The 21,860-nt window shown below is 37.9% G+C and overlaps 1 protein-coding gene across 1 annotated transcript in view; it reads right to left on the bottom strand.

Annotated features, from left to right (window-relative positions):
* cop1 (COP1 E3 ubiquitin ligase) overlaps nucleotides 1-21,476 on the bottom strand; it is a 266,597-nt gene extending 245,121 nt beyond the window's left edge. The window contains exon 1 of the mRNA XM_041207802.1: nucleotides 21,321-21,476. Coding sequence (XP_041063736.1) covers nucleotides 21,321-21,476 — 156 coding nt within the window. The remainder of the gene's footprint in view (nucleotides 1-21,320) is intronic.
* Between the last annotated feature and the right edge of the window lie 384 nt (nucleotides 21,477-21,860).

Below are 21,860 nucleotides of genomic sequence, written 5' to 3'. Positions count from 1 at the left end.
GACGTTGAAAGATATGGTGAAATTAAACTGGGAGTGAAAGTGGAGAATGTGCGATTGCGCTCAATCTATCAAGTGGCTTTAAGTTGAGAAGGGGGTTGATGCAGAAAACTAGATTTGTTGAGAATGTGAAAAGTACAGAAATTGTAGGTTCATGAAAATGAGGAGTAGCTGAAAATGTGAATGTTGTTCGAAATAAAGATGTTCACGCACTTGGATGTTAGAAATTATTAGAGATAGTAATGCTGATGGAAATGGAGAAGTTTCTACTTTCAGAGAAGGAGGAGAAGCTACAAGCATTAACCTTCATGGAAATGGGAGATTTTACAAATATGAGGAATAAGAAATCTGAGAAACCTGCAGATATTGAATATGCAAGAAGTTGATCAATTGCTTCAAACTTGCATTTTGCTGGCACAGAGAATCAGCATTGCAGAACTTGAAGGATATAGAGAATTGTGATTGTCATTAATGCGGGGAAGCTGGGAATGTGATGTATGAAATACTGCTGACGATTTGGTTATTTGACAGATAAAGAGAACTAGGTATGCTGATACATAGAGAACATGATGAATTTTAGATTCAGATCAACGATGAACGTTGGAAATGTGGATATTCTTAAAAATAAAGAAGTTAATGCAGTTGGAGATTAGAAACTAGTAGAGTTGGATAAGCTGATGGAAATGGAGAAATTTGTACATTCAGCTAAGCAGCCTAAGCTACAAGCACCGAATTAAATGCAAATGGGAGATGTTGCAATTAAGTGGGACAAAAAATAGCTCCAGATAGAGAAAATGCAATGAGTTCATCAATTATTTGAATTTGGCATTTTGATGGTACAGAGAGGAGGATTTGCAGGCGTTGAAAGAAATGCTGCAATTAAACTGGCAGTGAATGTGGAGAATGTGCAATTGCACTCAAACTATTAGGTTGCTGTAAATTGAGAATTGGGTTGATGCAGAAAACTAGATTTGGTGAGAATGTGAAAAGTACAGAAATTGTAGGTAAATGAAAATGAGGAGTAGCTGAAAATGTGAATGTCGTTCGAAATAAAGATTAGAGATTAGACATTAGTAGAGCTAGAGAAGCTGATGGCAATGGAGACATTTGTACATTCAGTGTAGCAGTATAAGCTACAAGCAGTGGATTTAATGGAAATGGGAGATTTCCCATTTCCTATTTGTAAAATCTCTCATTTCCATGAAGGTTAATGCTTGTAGCTTCTCCTCCTTCTCTGAAAGTAGAAACTTCTCCATTTCCATCAGCATTTCTATCTCTACTAATTTCTAATATCCAAGTGCGTGAACACTTTTATTTCGAACAACATTCACATTTTCAGCTACTGCTCATTTTCGTTTGCCTACAATTCCTGTACTTTTCACATTCTTACCAAATCTAGTGTTCTGCATCAACCCAATTCTCAGTTTGCAGCAACTTGATAGATAGAGCGCATTTGCAAATTCTCCACATTCACTGCCAGTTTAATTTCACCATATCTTTCAACGTCTGCAAATCCTGGTCTCTGTACCATCAAGATGCCAAATTCAAATAATTGATCAACTCATTGCATTTTCTCTATCTGCAGGTATTTTTTGTTCCATTTAATTGCAACATCTCCCATTTGCATTTAATTCGGAGCTTGTAGCTTAGGCTGCTTAGCTGAATGTACACGTTTCTCCATTTCCATCAGCTTATCCAACTCTACTAGTTTCTAATCTCCAACTGCATTAACTTCTTTATTTTTAAGAATATCCACATTTCCAACGTTCCTCGTTGATCTGAATCTAACATTCATCATGTTCTCTATGTATCAGCATACCTAGTTCTCTTTATCTGTCAAATAACCAAATCGTCAGCACTATTTCATACATCACATTCCCAGCTTCCCCGCATTAAATTTCGAACGAATCGTCATTGATCTGAAACCAAAATTCATCATTTTCTCTATTTATCAGCATACCTAGATTTCTGTATCTGTCAAATGGCCAATTTTTCAGCAGTATTTCATTCATCGCATTCTTAACTCCCCGCCTTAAACACAGCTGCAATTTCCCCAAATCCTGCAAGTTCAGAAAAGCTGGTTCTCTGTGCCAGCAAAATGCCAGTTTCAAACAATTGATCAACTTCTTGCATATTCAATATCTGCAGATTTCCCATATTGCTCATTCCTCATATTTATAAAATCTCCCATGTCCATGAAGTTTAATGCTTGTAGCTGAAGCTCCTTCTCTGAAAGTACCAATTCTCCATTTCCCTCAGCATCTCTATCTCTACTAATTTCTAATATCCAAATATGTGAATACCTTTATTTCGAACAACATCCACATTTCCAGCTACTTCTCATTTTCCTGAACCTACAATTTCTGTACTTTTCACATTCTCAACAAATTCAGTTTTCTGCATCCACCCAAGTCTCAATTTACAGCAATGTTAGATTGTGCACAATTGCATATTCTGCGCTTTCACGGCCGCTTTTAATTCAGCATAACTTTCAAAGTCTGCAAATCCTGCTCTCTCTTCCATCAAATTGCAAAATTCAATTAATTGATCAACTGATTGCCTTTTCCCTATCTCTAGATATTTTTTCGTCCCCTTAATTGCAACATCTCCCATTTCCATTAACTCGACTGCTTGTAGCTTATACTCCTTCACTCAATATACAAATGTCTCCATTTCCATCACCTTCTCCAGCTCTACTAATTTCTAATATCCAGCTGCATTAATCTCTTTATTTCGTAGAATATCCAAATTTCGAACGAATCGTCATTGATCTGAAACCTAAATTCATCATTTTCTCTATTAATCAGCATACCTAGATTTCTGTATCTGTCAAATGGCCAATTTTTCAGCAGTATTTCATTCATCGCATTCCTGGCTTCCCGCCTTAAACATAGCTGCAATTTCCCCAAATCCTGCAAGTTCAGAAAAGCTGGTTCTCTGTGCCAGCAAAATGCCAGTTTCAAACAATTGAACCTCTTGCATATTCAATATCTGCAGATTTCCCATATTGCTCATTCCTCATACTTATAAAATCTGCCATGTCCATGAAGTTTAATGCTTGTAGCTGAAGCTCCTTCTCTGAAAGTACCAATTCTCCATTTCTCTCAGCATCTCTAACTCAACTAATTTCTAACATCCAAATATGTGAATACCTTTATTTCGAAAAACATTCACATTTCCAGCTACTCCTCATTTTCCTGAACCTACAATTTCTGTACTTTTCACATTCTCTCCAAGTTTAGTTTTCTGCATCCACCCAATTCTCAATTTAAAGCAACTTGTTAGATTGTGCACAATTGCATATTCTGCGCTTTCACGGCCAATTTTAATTCAGCGTATCTTTCAAAGACTGCAAATCCTGCTCTCTCTTCCATCAAAATGCAAAATTCAATTAATTGATCAACTCATTGCATTTTCTCTATCTGCAGATATACATTCTTCCCCTTAATTGCAACATCTCCCTTTTCCATTAAATCCACTGCTTGTAGCTTATACAGTTTCACTGAATGTACAAATGTCTCCATCTCCATCAGCTTCTCCAGCTCTACTAATTTCTAATCTCCAACTGCATTAACCTCCTTATTTCTAAGAATATGCAAATTTCCAACAAAACCTCATCGATCTGAAACTTAAACTCATCATGTTTTCTATTTATCAGCATACCTAGTTCTCTGTATCTGTCAAATGGCCAATTTTCCAGCAGTATTTCATTCATTACATTCCCAGCTTTCCCGCATTAAACAGCAATGCAATTTCTCCCCATGTGCTTCAAGTTTTGGAAAGCTGGTTATCTGTGCCAGCAAAATGCCAGTGTAACACAAGTGATCAACTTCTTGCATATTCAATATCTGCTGAATTTTCATGTTTTTCACTCCTCATATTTGTAAAATCTCCCTTTTCCATGATGGTTAATGCTTGTAGCTGAGGTTCCTTCTCTGAATGTACAAAATCTCCATTTCCATCAGCATCTCTTTCTCTACTAATTTCTAATATCCAAATCTGTGAATACCTTTATTTCGAACATCATTCACATTTCCAGTTACTCCTCATTTTCCTGAACCTACAATTTCTGTACTTTTCACATTCTCACCAAATTTAGTTTTCTGCATCCACCCAATTCTCAATTTACAACAACTTTATAGATTGTTCACAATTGCTTCTTCTGCGCTTTCACGGCCGCTTTTAATTCAGCATATCTTTCAAAGTCTGCAAATCCTGCTCTCTCTTCCATCAAAATGGCAAATTCAATTAATTGATCAACTCATTGCATTTTCTCTATTTGCAGATATCTTTTCTTCCCCTTAATTGCAATACCTCCCATTTCCATTAACTCGACTGCTTGTAGCTTATATTCCTTCACTCAATGTACAAACGTCTCCATTTGCATCACCTTCTCCAGCTCTACTATTTTCTAATCTCCAGCTGCATTAACCTCTTTATTTCGAAGAATGTCCAAATTTCGAACAAATCGTCATTGATCTGAAACTTAAATTCATCATTTTCTCTGTTTATCAGCATACCTAGATCTCTGCATTTGTCAAATGACCAATTTTTCAGCAGTATTTCATTCATCACATTCTTAGCTTCACGCCTTAAAAACAGCTGCAATATCTCCATATCCTGCAAGTTCTGAAAAGCTGGTTCTCTGTGCCAGCAAAATACCAGTTTCAAACAATTGATCAACTTCTTGCATATTCAATATCTGCGAAATTTCCCATATTGCTCATTCCTCATAATTATAAAATCTCCCATGTCCATGAAGTTTAATGCTTGTAGCTGAGGCTCTTTCTCTGAAAGTACAAATTCTCCATTTCTCTCAGCATCTCTATCTCTACTAATTTCTAATATCAAAATATGTGAATACCTTTATTTCGAAAAACATTCACATTTCCAGCTACTCCTCATTTTCCTGAACCTACAATTTCTGTACTTTTCACATTCTCTCCAAGTTTAGTTTTCTGCATCCACCCAATTCTCAATTTAAAGCAACTTGTTAGATTGTGCACAATTGTATATTCTGCGCTTTCACGGCCAATTTTAATTCAGCGTATCTTTCAAAGACTGCAAATCCTGCTCTCTCTTCCATCAAAATGCAAAATTCAATTAATTGATCAACTCATTGCATTTTCTCTATCTGCACATATACATTCTTCCCCTTAATTGCAACATCTTCCGTTTCCATTAAATCCACTGCTTGTAGCTTATACAGTTTCACTGAATGTACAAATGTCTCCATCTCCATCAGCTTCTCCAGCTCTACTAATTTCTAATCTCCAACTGCATTAACCTCCTTATTTCTAAGAATATGCAAATTTCCAACAAAACCTCATCGATCTGAAACTTAAACTCATCATGTTTTCTATTTATCAGCATACCTAGTTCTCTGTATCTGTCAAATGGCCAATTTTCCAGCAGTATTTCATTCATTACATTCCCAGCTTTCCCGCATTAAACAGAAATGCAATTTCTCCCCATGTGCTTCAAGTTTTGGAAAGCTGGTTATCTGTGCCAGCAAAATGCCAGTGTAACACAAGTGATCAACTCCTTGCATATTCAATATCTGCTGAATTTTCATGCTTTTCACTCCTCATATTTGTAAAATCTCCCATTTCCATGATGGTTAATGCTTGTAGCTGAGGTTCCTTCTCTGAAAGTACAAAATCTCCATTTCCATCAGCATCTCTATCTCTACTAATTTCTAATATCCAAATTTGTGAATACCTTTATTTCGAACATCATTCACATTTCCAGTTACTCCTCATTTTCCTGAACCTACAATTTCTGTACTTTTCACATTCTCACCACATTTAGTTTTCCGCATCCACCCAATTCTCAATTTACAACAACTTTATAGATTGTTCACAATTGCTTCTTCTGCGCTTTCACGGCCGCTTTTAATTCAGCATATCTTTCAAAGTCTGCAAATCCTGCTCTCTCTTCCATCAAAATGCAAAATTCAATTAATTGATCAACTCATTGCATTTTCTCTATTTGCAGATCTCTTTTCTTCCCCTTAATTGCAATATCTCCCATTTCCATTAACTCGACTGCTTGTAGCTTATACTCCTTCACTCAATGTACAAATGTCTCCATTTGCATCACCTTCTCCAGCTCTACTAATTTCTAATCTCCAGCTGCATTAACCTCTTTATTTCGAAGAATGTCCAAATTTCGAACAAATCGTCATTGATCTGAAACCTAAATTCATCAATTTCTCTGTTTATCAGCATAACTAGATCTCTGCATCTGTCAAATGGCCAATTTTTCAGCAGTATTTCATTCATCACATTCTTAGCTTCCCGCCTTAGACACAGCTGCAATATCTCCATATCCTGCAAGTTCTGAAAAGCTGGTTCTCTGTGCCAGCAAAATGCCAGTTTCAAACAATTGATCAACTTCTTGCATATTCAATATCTGCAGATTTCCCATATTGCTCATTCCTCATATTTATAAAATGTCCCATGTCCATGAAGTTAAATGCTTGTAGCTGAGGCTCCTTCTCTGAAAGTACAAATTCTCCATTTCTCTCAGCATCTCTATCTCTACTAATTTCTAATATCGAAATATGTGAATACCTTTATTTCGAACAACATTCACATTTCCAGCTACTCCTCATTTTCCTGAACCTACAATTTCTGTACTTTTCACATTCTCTCCAAGTTTAGTTTTCTGCATCCACTCAATTTCCAATTTAAAGCAACAAGTTAGATTGTGCACAATTGCATATTCTGCGCTTTCGTGGCCAATTTTAATTAAGCATATCTTTCAATCTCTGCAAAATCTTCTCTCTCTTCCATCAAAATGCCAAATTCAATTAATTGATCAACTCATTGCATTTTCTCTATCTGCAGATATACATTCTTCCCCTTAATTGCAACATCTCCCGTTTCCATTAAATCCACTGCTTGTAGCTTATACTGCTACACTGAATGTACAAATGTCTCCATCTCCATCAGCTTCTCCAGCTCTACTAATTTCTAATCTCCAACTGCATTAACCTCTTTATTTCTAAGAATGTCCAAATTTCCAACGAATCCTCATCGATCTGAAACTTAAACTCGTCATGGTTTCTATTTATCAGCATACCTAGCTCTCTGTATCTGTCAAATGGCCAATTTTTCAGCAGTATTTCATTCATTACATTCCCAGCTTCCCTCATTAAACAGAACCGCAATTTCTCCATGTGCTTCAAGTTTTGGAAAGCAGGTTATCTGTGCCAGCAAAATGCCAGTGTTACACAAGTGATCAACTTCTTGCATATTCAATATCTGCTGATTTTTCATGTTTTACATTCCTCATATTTGTAAAATCTCCCTTTTCCATGATGGTTAATGCTTGTAGCTGAGGCTCCTTCTCTGAAAGTACAAAATCTCCATTTCCATCAGCATCTCTATCTCTACTAATTTCTAATATCCAAATTTGTGAATACCTTTATTTCGAACATCATTCACATTTCCAGCTACTCCTCATTTTCCTGAACCTACAATTTCTGTACTTTTCACATTCTCATCAAATTTAGTTTTCTGCATCCACCCAATTCTCAATTTACAACAACTTTATAGATTGTTCACAATTGCTTCTTCTGCGCTTTCACGGCCGCTTTTAATTCAGCATATCTTTCAAAGTCTGCAAATCCTGCTCTCTCTTCCATCAAAATGCAAAATTCACTTAATTGATCAACTCATTGCATTTTCTCTATTTGCAGATATCTTTTCTTCCCCTTAATTGCAATATCTCCCATTTCCATTAACTCGACTGCTTGTAGCTTATACTCCTTCACTCAATGTACAAATGTCTCCATTTGCATCACCTTCTCCAGCTCTACTAATTTCTAATCTCCAGCTGCATTAACCTCTTTATTTCGAAGAATGTCCAAATTTCGAACAAATCGTCATTGATCTGAAACTTAAATTCATCATTTTCTCTGCTTATCAGCATACCTAGATCTCTGCATCTGTCAAATGGCCAATTTTTCAGCAGTATTTCATTCATCACATTCTTAGCTTCCCGCCTTAAACACAGCTGCAATATCTCCATATCCTGCAAGTTCTGAAAAGCTGGTTCTCTGTGCCAGCAAAATGCCAGTTTCAAACAATTGATCAACTTCTTGCATATTCAATATCTGCAGATTTCCCATATTGCTCATTACTCATATTTATAAAATCTCCCATGTCCATGAAGTTAAATGCTTGTAGCTGAGGCTCCTTCTCTGAAAGTACAAATTCTCCATTTCTCTCAGCATCTCTAACTCTACTAATTTCTAACATCCAAATATGTGAATACCTTTTTTTCGAACAACGTTCACATTTCCAGCTACTCCTCATTTTCCTGAACCTACAATTTCTGTACTTTTCACATTCTCTCCAAGTTTAGTTTTCTGCATCCATCCAATTCTCAATTTAAAGCAACTTGTTAGATTATGCACAATTGCATATTCTGCGTTTCACGGATGCTTTAAATTCAGCATATCTTTCAAAGTCTGCAAATCCTGCTCTCTCTTCCATCAAAATGCCAAATTCAATTAATTGATCAACTCATTGCATTTTCTCTATCTGCAGATATACATTCTTCCCCTTAATTGCAACATCTCCCGTTTCCATTAAATCCACTGCTTGTAGCTTATACAGTTTCACTGAATGTACAAATGTCTCCATCTCCATCAGCTTCTCCAGCTCTACTGATTTCTAATCTCCAACTGCATTAACCTCCTTATTTCTAAGAATGTCCAAATTTCCAACGAATCCTCATCGATCTGAAACTTAAACTCATCATGTTTTCTATTTGTCAGCATACCTAGTTCTCTGTATCTGTCAAATGGCCAATTTTTCAGCAGTATTTCATTCATTACATTCCCAGCTTCCCTCATTAAACAGAACCGCAATTTCTCCATGTGCTTCAAGTTTTGGAAAGCAGGTTATCTGTGCCAGCAAAATGCCAGTGTTACACAAGTGATCAACTTCTTGCATATTCAATATCTGCTGATTTTTCATGTTTTACACTCCTCATATTTGTAAAATCTCCCTTTTCCATGATGGTTAATGCTTGTAGCTGAGGCTCCTTCTCTGAAAGTACAAAATCTCCATTTCCATCAGCATCTCTATCTCTACTAATTTCTAATATCCAAATTTGTGAATACCTTTATTTCAAACATCATTCACATTTCCAGCTACTCCTCATTTTCCTGAACCTACAATTTCTGTACTTTTCACATTCTCACCAAATTTAGTTTTCTGCATCCACCCAATTCTCAATTTACAACAACTTTATAGATTGTTCACAATTGCTTCTTCTGCGCTTTCACGGCCGCTTTTAATTCAGCATATCTTTCAAAGTCTGCAAATCCTGCTCTCTCTTCCATCAAAATGCAAAATTCACTTAATTGATCAACTCATTGCATTTTCTCTATTTGCAGATATCTTTTCTTCCCCTTAATTGCAATATCTCCCATTTCCATTAACTCGACTGCTTGTAGCTTATACTCCTTCACTCAATGTACAAATGTCTCCATTTGCATCACCTTCTCCAGCTCTACTAATTTCTAATCTCCAGCTGCATTAACCTCTTTATTTCGAAGAATGTCCAAATTTCGAACAAATCGTCATTGATCTGAAACTTAAATTCATCATTTTCTCTGCTTATCAGCATGCCTAGATCTCTGCATCTGTCAAATGGCCAATTTTTCAGCAGTATTTCATTCATCACATTCTTAGCTTCCTGCCTTAAACACAGCTGCAATATCTCCATATCCTGCAAGTTCTGAAAAGCTGGTTCTCTGTGCCAGCAAAATGCCAGTTTCAAACAATTGATCAACTTCTTGCATATTCAATATCTGTGAAATTTCCCATATTGCTCATTCCTCATATTTATAAAATCTCCCATGTCCATGAAGTTTAATGTTTGTAGCTGAGGCTCTTTCTCTGAAAGTACAAATTCTCCATTTCTCTCAGCATCTCTAACTCTACTAATTTCTAACATCCAAATATGTGAATACCTTTTTTTCGAACAACATTCACATTTCCAGCTACTCCTCATTTTCCTGAACCTACAATTTCTGTACTTTTCACATTCTCTCCAAGTTTAGTTTTCTGCATCCACCCAATTCTCAATTTAAAGCAACTTGTTAGATTGTGCACAATTGCATATTCTGCGCTTTCACGGATGCTTTAAATTCAGCATATCTTTCAAAGTCTGCAAATCCTGCTCTCTCTTCCATCAAAATGCCAAATTCAATTAATTGATCAACTCATTGCATTTTCTCTATCTGCAGATATACATTCTTCCCCTTAATTGCAACATCTCCCGTTTCCATTAAATCCACTGCTTGTAGCTTATACAGTTTCACTGAATGTACAAATGTCTCCATCTCCATCAGCTTCTCCAGCTCTACTGATTTCTAATCTCCAACTGCATTAACCTCCTTATTTCTAAGAATATGCAAATTTCCAACGAAACCTCATCGATCTGAAACTTAAATTCATCATGTTTTCTATTTATCAGCATACCTAGTTCTCTGTATCTGTCAAATGGCCAATTTTCCAGCAGTATTTCATTCATTACATTCCCAGCTTCTCCGCATTAAACAGAAATGCAATTTCTCCATGTGCTTCATGTTTTGGAAAGCTGGTTATCTGTGCCAGCAAAATGCCAGTGTAACACAAGTCATCAACTTCTTGCATATTCAATATCTGCTGATTTTTCATGTTTTTCACTCCTCATTTTTGTAAAATATCCCATTTCCATGATGGTTAATGCTTGTAGCTGAAGCTCCTTCTCTGAAAGTACAAAATCTCCATTTCCATCAGCATCTCTATCTCTACTAATTTCTAATATCCAAATTTGTGAATACCTTTATTTCAAACATCATTCACATTTCCAGCTACTCCTCATTTTCCTGAACCTACAATTTCTATACTTTTCACCCTGTCACAAAATTTAGTTTTCTGCATCCACCCAATTCTCAATTTACAGCAAGTTGATAGATTGTTCACAATTGCTTATTCTGCGCTTTCATAGCCGCTTTTAATTCAGCATATCTTTCAAAGTCTGCAAATCCTGCTCTCTCTTCCATCAAAATGCAAAATTCAATTAATTGATCAACTCATTGCATTTTCTCTATTTGCAGATATCTTTTCTTCCCCTTAATTGCAATATCTCCCATTTCCATTAACTCGACTGCTTGTAGCTTATACTCCTTCACTCAATGTACAAATGTCTCCATTTGCATCACCTTCTCCAGCTCTACTAATTTCTAATCTCCAGCTGCATTAACCTCTTTATTTTGAAGAATGTCCAAATTTCGAACAAATCGTCATTGATCTGAAACCTAAATTCATCATTTTCTCTGTTTATCAGCATACCTAGATCTCTGCATCTGTCAAATGGCCAATTTTTCAGCAGTATTTCATTCATCACATTCTTAGCTTCCCGCCTTAAACACAGCTGCAATATCTCCATATCCTGCAAGTTCTGAAAAGCTGGTTCTCTGTGCCAGCAAAATGCCAGTTTCAAACAATTGATCAACTTCTTGCATATTCAATATCTGCAGATTTCCCATATTGCTCATTCCTCATATTTATAAAATCTCCCATGTCCATGAAGTTAAATGCTTGTAGCTGAGGCTCCTTCTCTGAAAGTACAAATTCTCCATTTCTCTCAGCATCTCTAACTCTACTAATTTCTAACATCCAAATATGTGAATACCTTTTTTTCGAACAACATTCACATTTCCAGCTACTCCTCATTTTCCTGAACCTACAATTTCTGTACTTTTCACATTCTCTCCAAGTTTAGTTTTCTGCATCCACCCAATTCTCAATTTAAAGCAACTTGTTAGATTGTGCACAATTGCATATTCTGCGCTTTCACGGATGCTTTAAATTCAGCATATCTTTCAAAGTCTGCAAATCCTGCTCTCTCTTCCATCAAAATGCCAAATTCAATTAATTGATCAACTCATTGCATTTTCTCTATCTGCAGATATACATTCTTCCCCTTAATTGCAACATCTCCCGTTTCCATTAAATCCACTGCTTGTAGCTTATACAGTTTCACTGAATGTACAAATGTCTCCATCTCCATCAGCTTCTCCAGCTCTACTGATTTCTAATCTCCAACTGCATTAACCTCCTTATTTCTAAGAATATGCAAATTTCCAACGAAACCTCATCGATCTGAAACTTAAATTCATCATGTTTTCTATTTATCAGCATACCTAGTTCTCTGTATCTGTCAAATGGCCAATTTTCCAGCAGTATTTCATTCATTACATTCCCAGCTTCTCCGCATTAAACAGAAATGCAATTTCTCCATGTGCTTCATGTTTTGGAAAGCTGGCTATCTGTGCCAGCAAAATGCCAGTGTAACACAAGCCATCAACTTCTTGAATATTCAATATCTGCTGATTTTTCATGTTTTTCACTCCTCATTTTTGTAAAATATCCCATTTCCATGATGGTTAATGCTTGTAGCTGAGGCTCCTTCTCTGAAAGTACAAAATCTCCATTTCCATCAGCATCTCTATCTCTACTAATTTCTAATATCCAAATGTGTAAATACCTTTATTTCGAACATCATTCACATTTCCAGCTACTCCTCATTTTCCTGAACCTACAATTTCTGTACTTTTCACCCTGTCACAAAATTTAGTTTTCTGCATCCACCCAATTCTCAATTTACAGCAAGTTGATAGATTGTTCACAATTGCTTATTCTGCGCTTTCACGGCCGCTTTTAATTCAGCATATCTTTCAAAGTCTGCAAATCCTGCTCTCTCTTCCAACAAAATGCAAAATTCAATTAATTGATCAACTCATTGCATTTTCTCTATTTGCAGATATCTTTTCTTCCCCTTAATTGCAATATCTCCCATTTCCATTAACTCGACTGCTTGTAGCTTATACTCCTTCACTCAATGTACAAATGTCTCCATTTGCATCACCTTCTCCAGCTCTACTAATTTCTAATCTCCAGCTGCATTAACCTCTTTATTTCGAAGAATGTCCAAATTTCGAACAAATCGTCATTGATCTGAAACCTAAATTCATCATTTTCTCTGTTTATCAGCATACCTAGATCTCTGCATCTGTCAAATGGCCAATTTTTCAGCAGTATTTCATTCATCACATTCTTAGCTTCCCGCCTTAAACACAGCTGCAATATCTCCATATCCTGCAAGTTCTGAAAAGCTGGTTCTCTGTGCCAGCAAAATGCCAGTTTCAAACAATTGATCAACTTCTTGCATACTCAATATCTGCAGATTTCCCATATTGCTCATTCCTCATATTTATAAAATGTCCCATGTCCATGAAGTTAAATGCTTGTAGCTGAGGCTCCTTCTCTGAAAGTACAAATTCTCCATTTCTCTCAGCATCTCTATCTCTACTAATTTCTAATATCGAAATATGTGAATACCTTTATTTCGAACAACATTCACATTTCCAGCTACTCCTCATTTTCCTGAACCTACAATTTCTGTACTTTTCACATTCTCTCCAAGTTTAGTTTTCTGCATCCATCGAATTCTCAATTTGAAGCAACTTGTTAGATTGTGCACAATTGCATATTCTGCGCTTTCACGGACGCTTTAAATTCAGCATATCTTTCAAAGTCTGCAAATCCTGCTCTCTCTTCCATCAAAATGCCAAATTCAATTAATTGATCAACTCATTGCATTTTCTCTATCTGCAGATATACAATCTTCCCCTTAATTGCAACATCTCCCGTTTCCATTAAATCCACTGCTTGTAGCTTATACAGTTTCACTGAATGTACAAATGTCTCCATCTCCATCAGCTTCTCCAGCTCTACTAATTTCTAATCTCCAACTGCATTAACCTCCTTATTTCTAAGAATTTCCAAATTTCCAACGAAACCTCATCGATCTGAATCTTAAACTAATCATGTTTTCTATTAAAAACAAAAACAGAATTACCTGGAAAAACTCAGCAGGTCTGGCAGCATTGGCGGGGAAGAAAAGAGTTGAGGTTTCGTGTCCTCATGACCCTTCGACAGAACTTGAGTTCGAGTCCAAGAAAGAGCTGAAATATAAGCTGGTTTAAGGTGTGTGTGTGGGGGGCGGAGAGATAGAGAGACAGAGAGGTGGAGGGGGGGGTGTGGTTGTAGGTACAAACAAGCAGTGATAGAAGCAGATCATCAAAAGATGTCAACGACAATAGTACAATAGAACACATAGGTGTTAAAGTTAAATTTGGTGATATTATCTAAACGAATGTGCTAATTAAGAATGGATGGTAGGGCACTCAAGGTATAGCTCTAGTGGGGATTTTTTTTTTATAATGGAAATAGGTGGGAAAAGGAAAATCTTTATAATTTATTGGAAAAAAAAAGGAAGTGGAAAACAGAAAGGGGGTGGGGATGGGGGAGGGAGCTCACGACCTAAAGTTGTTGAATTCAATATTCAGTCTGGAAGGCTGTAAAGTCCCTAGTCGGAAGATGAGGTGTTGTTCCTCCAGTTTGCGTTGGGCTTCACTGGAACAATGCAGCAAGCCAAGGACAGACATGTGGGCAAGAGAGCAGGGTGGAGTGTTAAAATGGCAAGCGACAGGGAGGTTTGGGTCATTCTTGCGGACAGACCGCAGGTGTTCTGCAAAGCGGTCGCCCAATTTACGTTTGGTCTCAGCCTCGCGGAGGCTGAGCGTCAACTCGCAGACACTTCCTCCTACCTCTCCCTGGACCATGACCCCACCACTGAACATCAAGCCATTGTTTCCAGGACTGTCACTGACCTCATCTCCTCTGGGGATCTCCCTCCCACAGCTTCCAACCTGATAGTCGCCCAACCTCGGACGGCCCGCTTCTATCTCCTACCCAAAATCCACAAACAGAACTGCCCCGGTAGACCGATCGTCTCAGCTTGCTCCTGCCCCACAGAACTCATTTCTCGTTATCTTGACTCCCTTCTCTCTCCCCTTGTCCAGTCCCTTCCCACCTACATCCGTGATTCCTCTGACACCTTACGTCACATCAACAATTTCCAGTTCCCTGGCCCCAACCGCTTACTCTTCACCATGGACGTCCAATTCCTCTACACCTCCATCCCCCACCAGGATGGTCTGAGGGCCCTTAGCTTCTTCCTCGAACAGAGGCCCGAACAATCCCCATCCACCACTACTCTCCTCCGTCTGGCTGAACTTGTTCTCACGCTGAACAATTTCTCCTTCAACTCCTCTCACTTCCTCCAAATAAAAGGTGTGGCTATGGGTACCCGCATGGGCTCCAGCTATGCCTGTCTCTTTATGGGGTATGTGGAACATTCCTTGTTGCAGTCCTACTCCGGCCCCCTTCCACAACTCTTTCTCCAGTACATCGATGATTACTTCAGTGCCGCTTCATGCTCTCGTCGGGACTTGGAAAAATTTATTAATTTTGCTTCCAATCTCCACCCCTCCATCATTTTCATGTGGTCCATCTCTGACATTTCCCTTCCCTTCCTTGACCTCTCTGTCTCAATCTCTGGTGATAGACTGTCCACCAATATCCATTACAAACCCACCAACTCCCACAGCTATCTCGACTACAGCTCCTCACACCCCGCTTCCTGTAAGGACTCCATCCCATTCTCTCAGTTCCTTCGCCTCCGTCGCATCTGTTCCGATGATGCTACATTCAAAAACAGTTCCTCTGACATGTCCTCCTTCTTCCTTAACCGAGGTTTTCCACCCACGGTCGTTGACAGGGCCCTCAACCGTGTCCGGCCCATCTCCCGCGCATCCGCCCTCACGCCTTCTCCTCCCTCCCAGAAACATGATAGGGTCCCTCTTGTCCTCACTTATCACCCCACCAGCCTCCGCATTCAAAGGATCATTCTCTGCCATTTCTGCCAATTCCAGCATGATGCCACCACCAAACACATCTTCCCTTCACCCCCCCTTATCGGCATTCCGTAGGAATCGCTCCCTCCGGGACACCCTGGTCCACTCCTCCATCACCCCCTACTCCTCAACCCCCTCCTATGGCACCACCCCATGCCCACGCAAAAGATGCAACACCTGCCCCTTCACTTCCTCTCTCCTCACCGTCCAAGGACCCAAACACTCCTTTCAAGTGAAGCAGCATTTCACTTGCATTTCCCCCAACTTAGTCTACTGCATTCGTTGCTCCCAATGTGGTCTCCTCTACATTGGAGAGAACAAACGTAAACTGGGCGACCGCTTTGCAGAACACCTGCGGTCTGTCCGCAAGAATGACCCAAACCTCCCTGTCGCTTGCCATTTTAACACTCCACCCTGCTCTCTTGCCCACATGTCTGTCCTTGGCTTGCTGCATTGTTCCAGTGAAGCCCAACGCAAACTGGAGGAACAACACCTCATCTTCCGACTAGGGACTTTACAGCCTTCCGGACTGAATATTGAATTCAACAACTTTAGGTCGTGAGCTCCCTCCCCCATCCCCACCCCCTTTCTGTTTCCCCCTTCCTTTTATTTTCCAATAAATTATAAAGATTTTCCTTTTCCCACCTATTTCCATTATAAAAAAAAACCCCACTAGAGCTATACCTTGAGTGCCCTACCATCCATTCTTAATTAGCACATTCGTTTAGATAATATCACCAACTTTAACTTTAACATCTATGTGTTCTATTGTACTATAGTCGTTGACATCTTTTGATGATCTGCTTCTATCACTGCTTGTTTGTCCCTACAACCACACCCACCCCCCTCCACCTCTCTGTCTCTCTATCTCTCCGCCCCCCACACACACACTTTAAACCAGCTTATATTTCAGCTCTTTCTTGGACTCGAACTCAAGTTCTGTCGAAGGGTCATGAGGACTCGAAACCTCAACTCTTTTCTTCTCCGCCGATGCTGCCAGACCTGCTGAGTTTTTCCAGGTAATTCTGTTTTGGTTTTTGATTTCCAGCATCTGCAGTTTTTTTGTTTTTATCTCTATGTTTTCTATTTATCAGCATACCTAGTTCTCTGTATCTGTCAAATGGCCAAAGTTTCAGCAGTATTTCATTCATTACATTCCCGGCTTCCCCGCATTAAACAGAACCGCAATTTCTCCGTGTGCTTCAAGTTTTGGAAAGCTGGTTATCTATGCCAGCAAAATGCCAGTGTAACACAAGTGATCAACTTCCTGCATATTCAATATCTGCTGATTTTTCATGTTTTTCATTCCTCATATTTGTAAAATCTCCCATTTCCATGATGGTTAATGTTTGTAGCTGAGGCACCTTCTCTGAAAGTAGAAATTCTGCATTTCCATCAGTATCGCTGTCTCTACTAATTTCTAATATCCTAATTTGTAAATAACTTTATTTCAAACAACATTCACATTTCCAGCTACACCTCATTTTCCTGAACCTACAATTTCTGTACTTTTCACATTCTCACCAAATTTAGTTTTCTGCATCCACCCAATTCTCAATTTACAGCAATTTGATAGGTTGTCCACAATTGCATATTCTGCACTTTCACGGACGATTTAAATTCAGTATATCTTTCAAAGCCTGCAAATCCTACTCTCTCTTCCATCAAAACGCCAAATTCAATAAATGGATCAACTCATTGCATTTTCTCTATTTGCAGATATTTTTTGTTCCCCTTAATCGCAACATCCCACATTTCCATTAAATCCACTGCTTGTAGCTTATACTGCTACACTGAATGTACAAATGCCTCCATTTCCATCAGCTTCTCCAGTCTACTAAATTCTAATCTCCAGCTGCATTAACATCTTAATTTCAAATAATATCCAAATTTCGAACGAATCGTCATTGATCTGAAACCTAAATTCATCATTTTCTATTTTTATCAGCATACCTAGATCTCTGTATCTGTCTATTGGCCAATTTTTCAGCAGTATTTCATTCATCACATTCTTAGCTTCCCGCCTTAAACACAGCTGCAATTTCTCCATATCCTGCAAGTTCAGAAAAGCTGGTTCTCTGTGCCAGCAAAATGCCAGTTTCAAACAATTGATCAACTTCTTGCATATTCAATATCTGCAGATTTCCCATATTGCTCATTCCTCATAATTATAAAATCTCCCATGTCCATGAAGTTTAATGCTTGTAGCTGAGGCTCCTTCTCTGAAATTACCAATTCTCCATTTCCCTCACCATCTCTAACTCTACTAATTTCGAATATCCAAATATGTGAATACCTTTATTTCGAACAACATTCACATTTCCAGCTACTCCTCATTTTCCTGAACCTACAATTTCTGTACTTTTCACATTCTCTCCAAGTTTAGTTTTCTGCATCCACCCAATACTCAATTTAAAGCAACTTGTTAGATTGTGCACAATTGCATATTCACGCGCTTTCACAGCCGATTTTAATTCAGCATATCTTTCAAAGTCTGCAAATCCTGCTCTCTCTTCCATCAAAATGCCAAATTCAATTAATTGATCAACTCATTGCATTTTCTTTATCTGCAGATATACATTGTTCCCCATAATTGCAACATTTCCCGTTTCCATTAAATCCACTACTTGTAGCTTATACTGCTACACTGAATGTACAAATGTCTCCATCTCCATCAGCTTCTCCAGCTCTACTAATTTCTAATCTCCAACTGCATTAACCTCTTTATTTCCAAGAATATGCAGATTTCCAACGAATCATCATCGATCTGAAACTTAAACTCATCATGTTCTCTATTTATCAGCATACCTAGTTCTCTGTATCTGTCAAATGGCCAATTTTTCAGCAGCATTTCATGCATTACATTCCCAGCTTCCCCGCATTAAACAGAATCGCAATTTCTCCATGTGCTTCAAGTTTTGGAAAGCTGGTTATCTGTGCCAGAAAAATGCCAGTGTAAAACAAGTGATCAATATCTTGCATATTCAATATCTGCAGATTTTCCATGTTTTTTATTCCTCATATTTGTAAAATCTCCCATTACCATGATGTTTAATGCTTGTAGCTGAGGTTCCTTCTCTGAAAGTAGAAATTCTCCATTTCCATCAGCATCTCTATCTCTACTAATTTCTAATATCCAAATATGTGAATAACTTTATTTCGAACAACATTCACATTTCCAGCTACTTATCATTTTCCTGAACCTACAATTTCTGTACTTTTCACATTCTCAGCAAATTTAGTTTTCTGCATCCACCCAAGTCTCAATTTACAGCAATCTGTTAGACTGTACACAATTGCATATTCTGCGCTTTCACGGACGCTTTGAATTCAGCATATCTTTCAAGGTCTGCAAATCCTGCTCTCTCTTCCATCAAAATGCAAAATTCAATTAATTGATCAACTCATTGCATTTTCTCTCTCTGCAGATATTTTTTCTTCCCCTTAATTGCAACATCTCCCATTTCCATTAACTCGACTGCTTGTAGCTTATACTCCTTCACTCAATATACAAATGTCTCCATTTCCATCACTTTCTCCAGCTCTACTAATTTCTAATCTCCAGCTGCATTAACCTCTAGATTTCGAAGAATATCCAAATTTCAAACTAATCGTCATTGATCTGAAACCTAAATTCATCATTTTCTCTGTTTATCAGCATACCTAGATCTCTGCATCTGTCAAATGGCCAATTTTTCAGCAGTATTTCATTCATCACATTCTTAGCATCCCGCCTTAAACACAGCCGCAATTGCTCCATATCCTGCAAGTTCAGAAAAGCTGGTTCTCTGTGCCAGCAAAATGCCAGTTTCAAACAATTGATCAACTTCTTGCATATTCAATATCTGCAGATTTCCCATATTGCTCATTCCTCATATTTATAAAATCTCCCATGTCCATGAAGTTTAATGCTTGTAGCTGAGGCTCCTTCTCTGAAAGTACCAATTCTCCATTTCCCTCAGCATCTCTATCTCTACTAATTTCTAATATCCAAATATGTGAATACCTTTATTTCGAACAACATTCACATTTCAAGCTACTCCTCATTTTCCTGAACCTAAATTTCTGTAATTTTCACATTCTCACCAAGCTTAATTTTCTGCATCCACCCAATTCTCAATTTAAAGCAACTTGTTAGATTGTGCACAATTGCATATTCTGCGCTTTCACAGATGCTTTAAATTCAGCATCTCTTTCAAATTCTGCAAATCCTGCTCTCTCTTCCATCAAAATGCCGAATTCAATAAATGGATCAACTCATTGCGTTTTCTCTATCTGCAGATATACATTGTTCTGTACTTCTCACATTCTCACCAAATTTAGTTTTCTGCATCCACCCAAGTCTTAATTTACAGCAATCTGTTAGATTGTGCACAATTGCATATTCTGCGCTCTCACGGCCGCTTTTAATTCAGCATATCTTTCAAAGTCTGCAAATCCTGCTCTCTCTTCCATCAAAATGCAAAATTCAATTAATTCATCAACTCATTGCATTTTCTCTATCTGCAGATATTTTTTGTTCCCCTTAATTGCAACATCTCCCATTTCCATTGACTCGACTGCTCGTAGCTTATACTTCTTCACTCAATATACAAATGTCTCCATTTCCATCACCTTCTCCAGTCTACTAAATTCTAATCTCCAGCTGCGTTAACATCTTAATTTCAAAGAATATCCAAATTTCGAATGAATCGTCATTGATCTGAAACCTAAATTCATCATTTTCTATTTTTATCAGCATACCTAGATCTCTGTATCTGTCTATTGGCCAATTTTTCAGCAGTATTTCATTCATCACATTCTTAGCTTCCCGCCTTAAACACAGCTGCAATTTCTCCATATCCTGCAAGTTCAGAAAAGCTGGTTCTCTGTGCCAGCAAAATGCCAGTTTCAAACAATTGATCAACTTCTTGCATATTCAATATCTGCAGATTTCCCATATTGCTCATTCCTCATAATTATAAAATCTCCCATGTCCATGAAGTTTAATGCTTGTAGCTGAGGCTCCTTCTCTGAAATTACCAATTCTCCATTTCCCTCAGCATCTCTATCTCTACTAATTTCGAATATCCAAATATGTGAATACCTTTATTTCGAACAACATTCACATTTCCAGCTACTCCTCATTTTCCTGAACCTACAATTTCTGTACTTTTCACATTCTCTCCAAGTTTAGTTTTCAGCATCCACCCAATACTCAATTTAAAGCAACTTGTTAGATTGTGCACAATTGCATATTCACGCGCTTTCACAGCCGATTTTAATTCAGCATATCTTTCAAAGTCTGCAAATCCTGCTCTCTCTTCCATCAAAATGCCAAATTCAATTAATTGATCAACTCATTGCATTTTCTCTATCTGCAGATATACATTGTTCCCCTTAATTGCAACATCTCCCGTTTCCATTAAATCCACTACTTGTAGCTTATACTGCTACACTGAATGTACAAATGTCTCCATCTCCATCAGCTTCTCCAGCTCTACTAATTTCTAACCTCCAACTGCATTAAACTCTTTATTTCTAAGAATATCCAAATTTCCAATGAATCCTCATCGATCTGAAACTTAAACTCATCATGTTTTCTATTTATCAGCATACCTAGTTCTCTGTATCTGTCAAATGGCCAATTTTTCAGCAGCATTTCATTCATTACATTCCCAGCTTGCCCGCATTAAACAGAACCGCAATTTCTCCATGTGCTTCAAGTTTTGGAAAGCTGGTTATCTGTGCCAGCAAAATGCCAGTGTAACACAAGTGATCAACTTCTTGCATATTCAATATCTGCAGATTTTTCTTTTTTTTCACTCCTCATATTTGTAAAATCTCCCTTTTCCATGATGTTTAATGCTTGTAGCTGAGGTTCCTTCTCTGAAAGTAGAAATTCTCCATTTCCATCAGTATCTCTATCTCTACTAATTTCTAATATCCAAATATGTGAATACCTTTATTTCGAACAACATTCACATTTCCAGCTACTTCTCATTTTCCTGAACCTACAATTTCTGTACTTTTCACATTCTCACCAAGTTTAGTT

Source organism: Carcharodon carcharias, chromosome 16 (assembly GCF_017639515.1).
Source record: "Carcharodon carcharias isolate sCarCar2 chromosome 16, sCarCar2.pri, whole genome shotgun sequence".
Taxonomy (NCBI): Eukaryota; Metazoa; Chordata; class Chondrichthyes; order Lamniformes; family Lamnidae; genus Carcharodon; species Carcharodon carcharias.
This window is presented reverse-complemented; position numbering and strand designations above follow the sequence as displayed.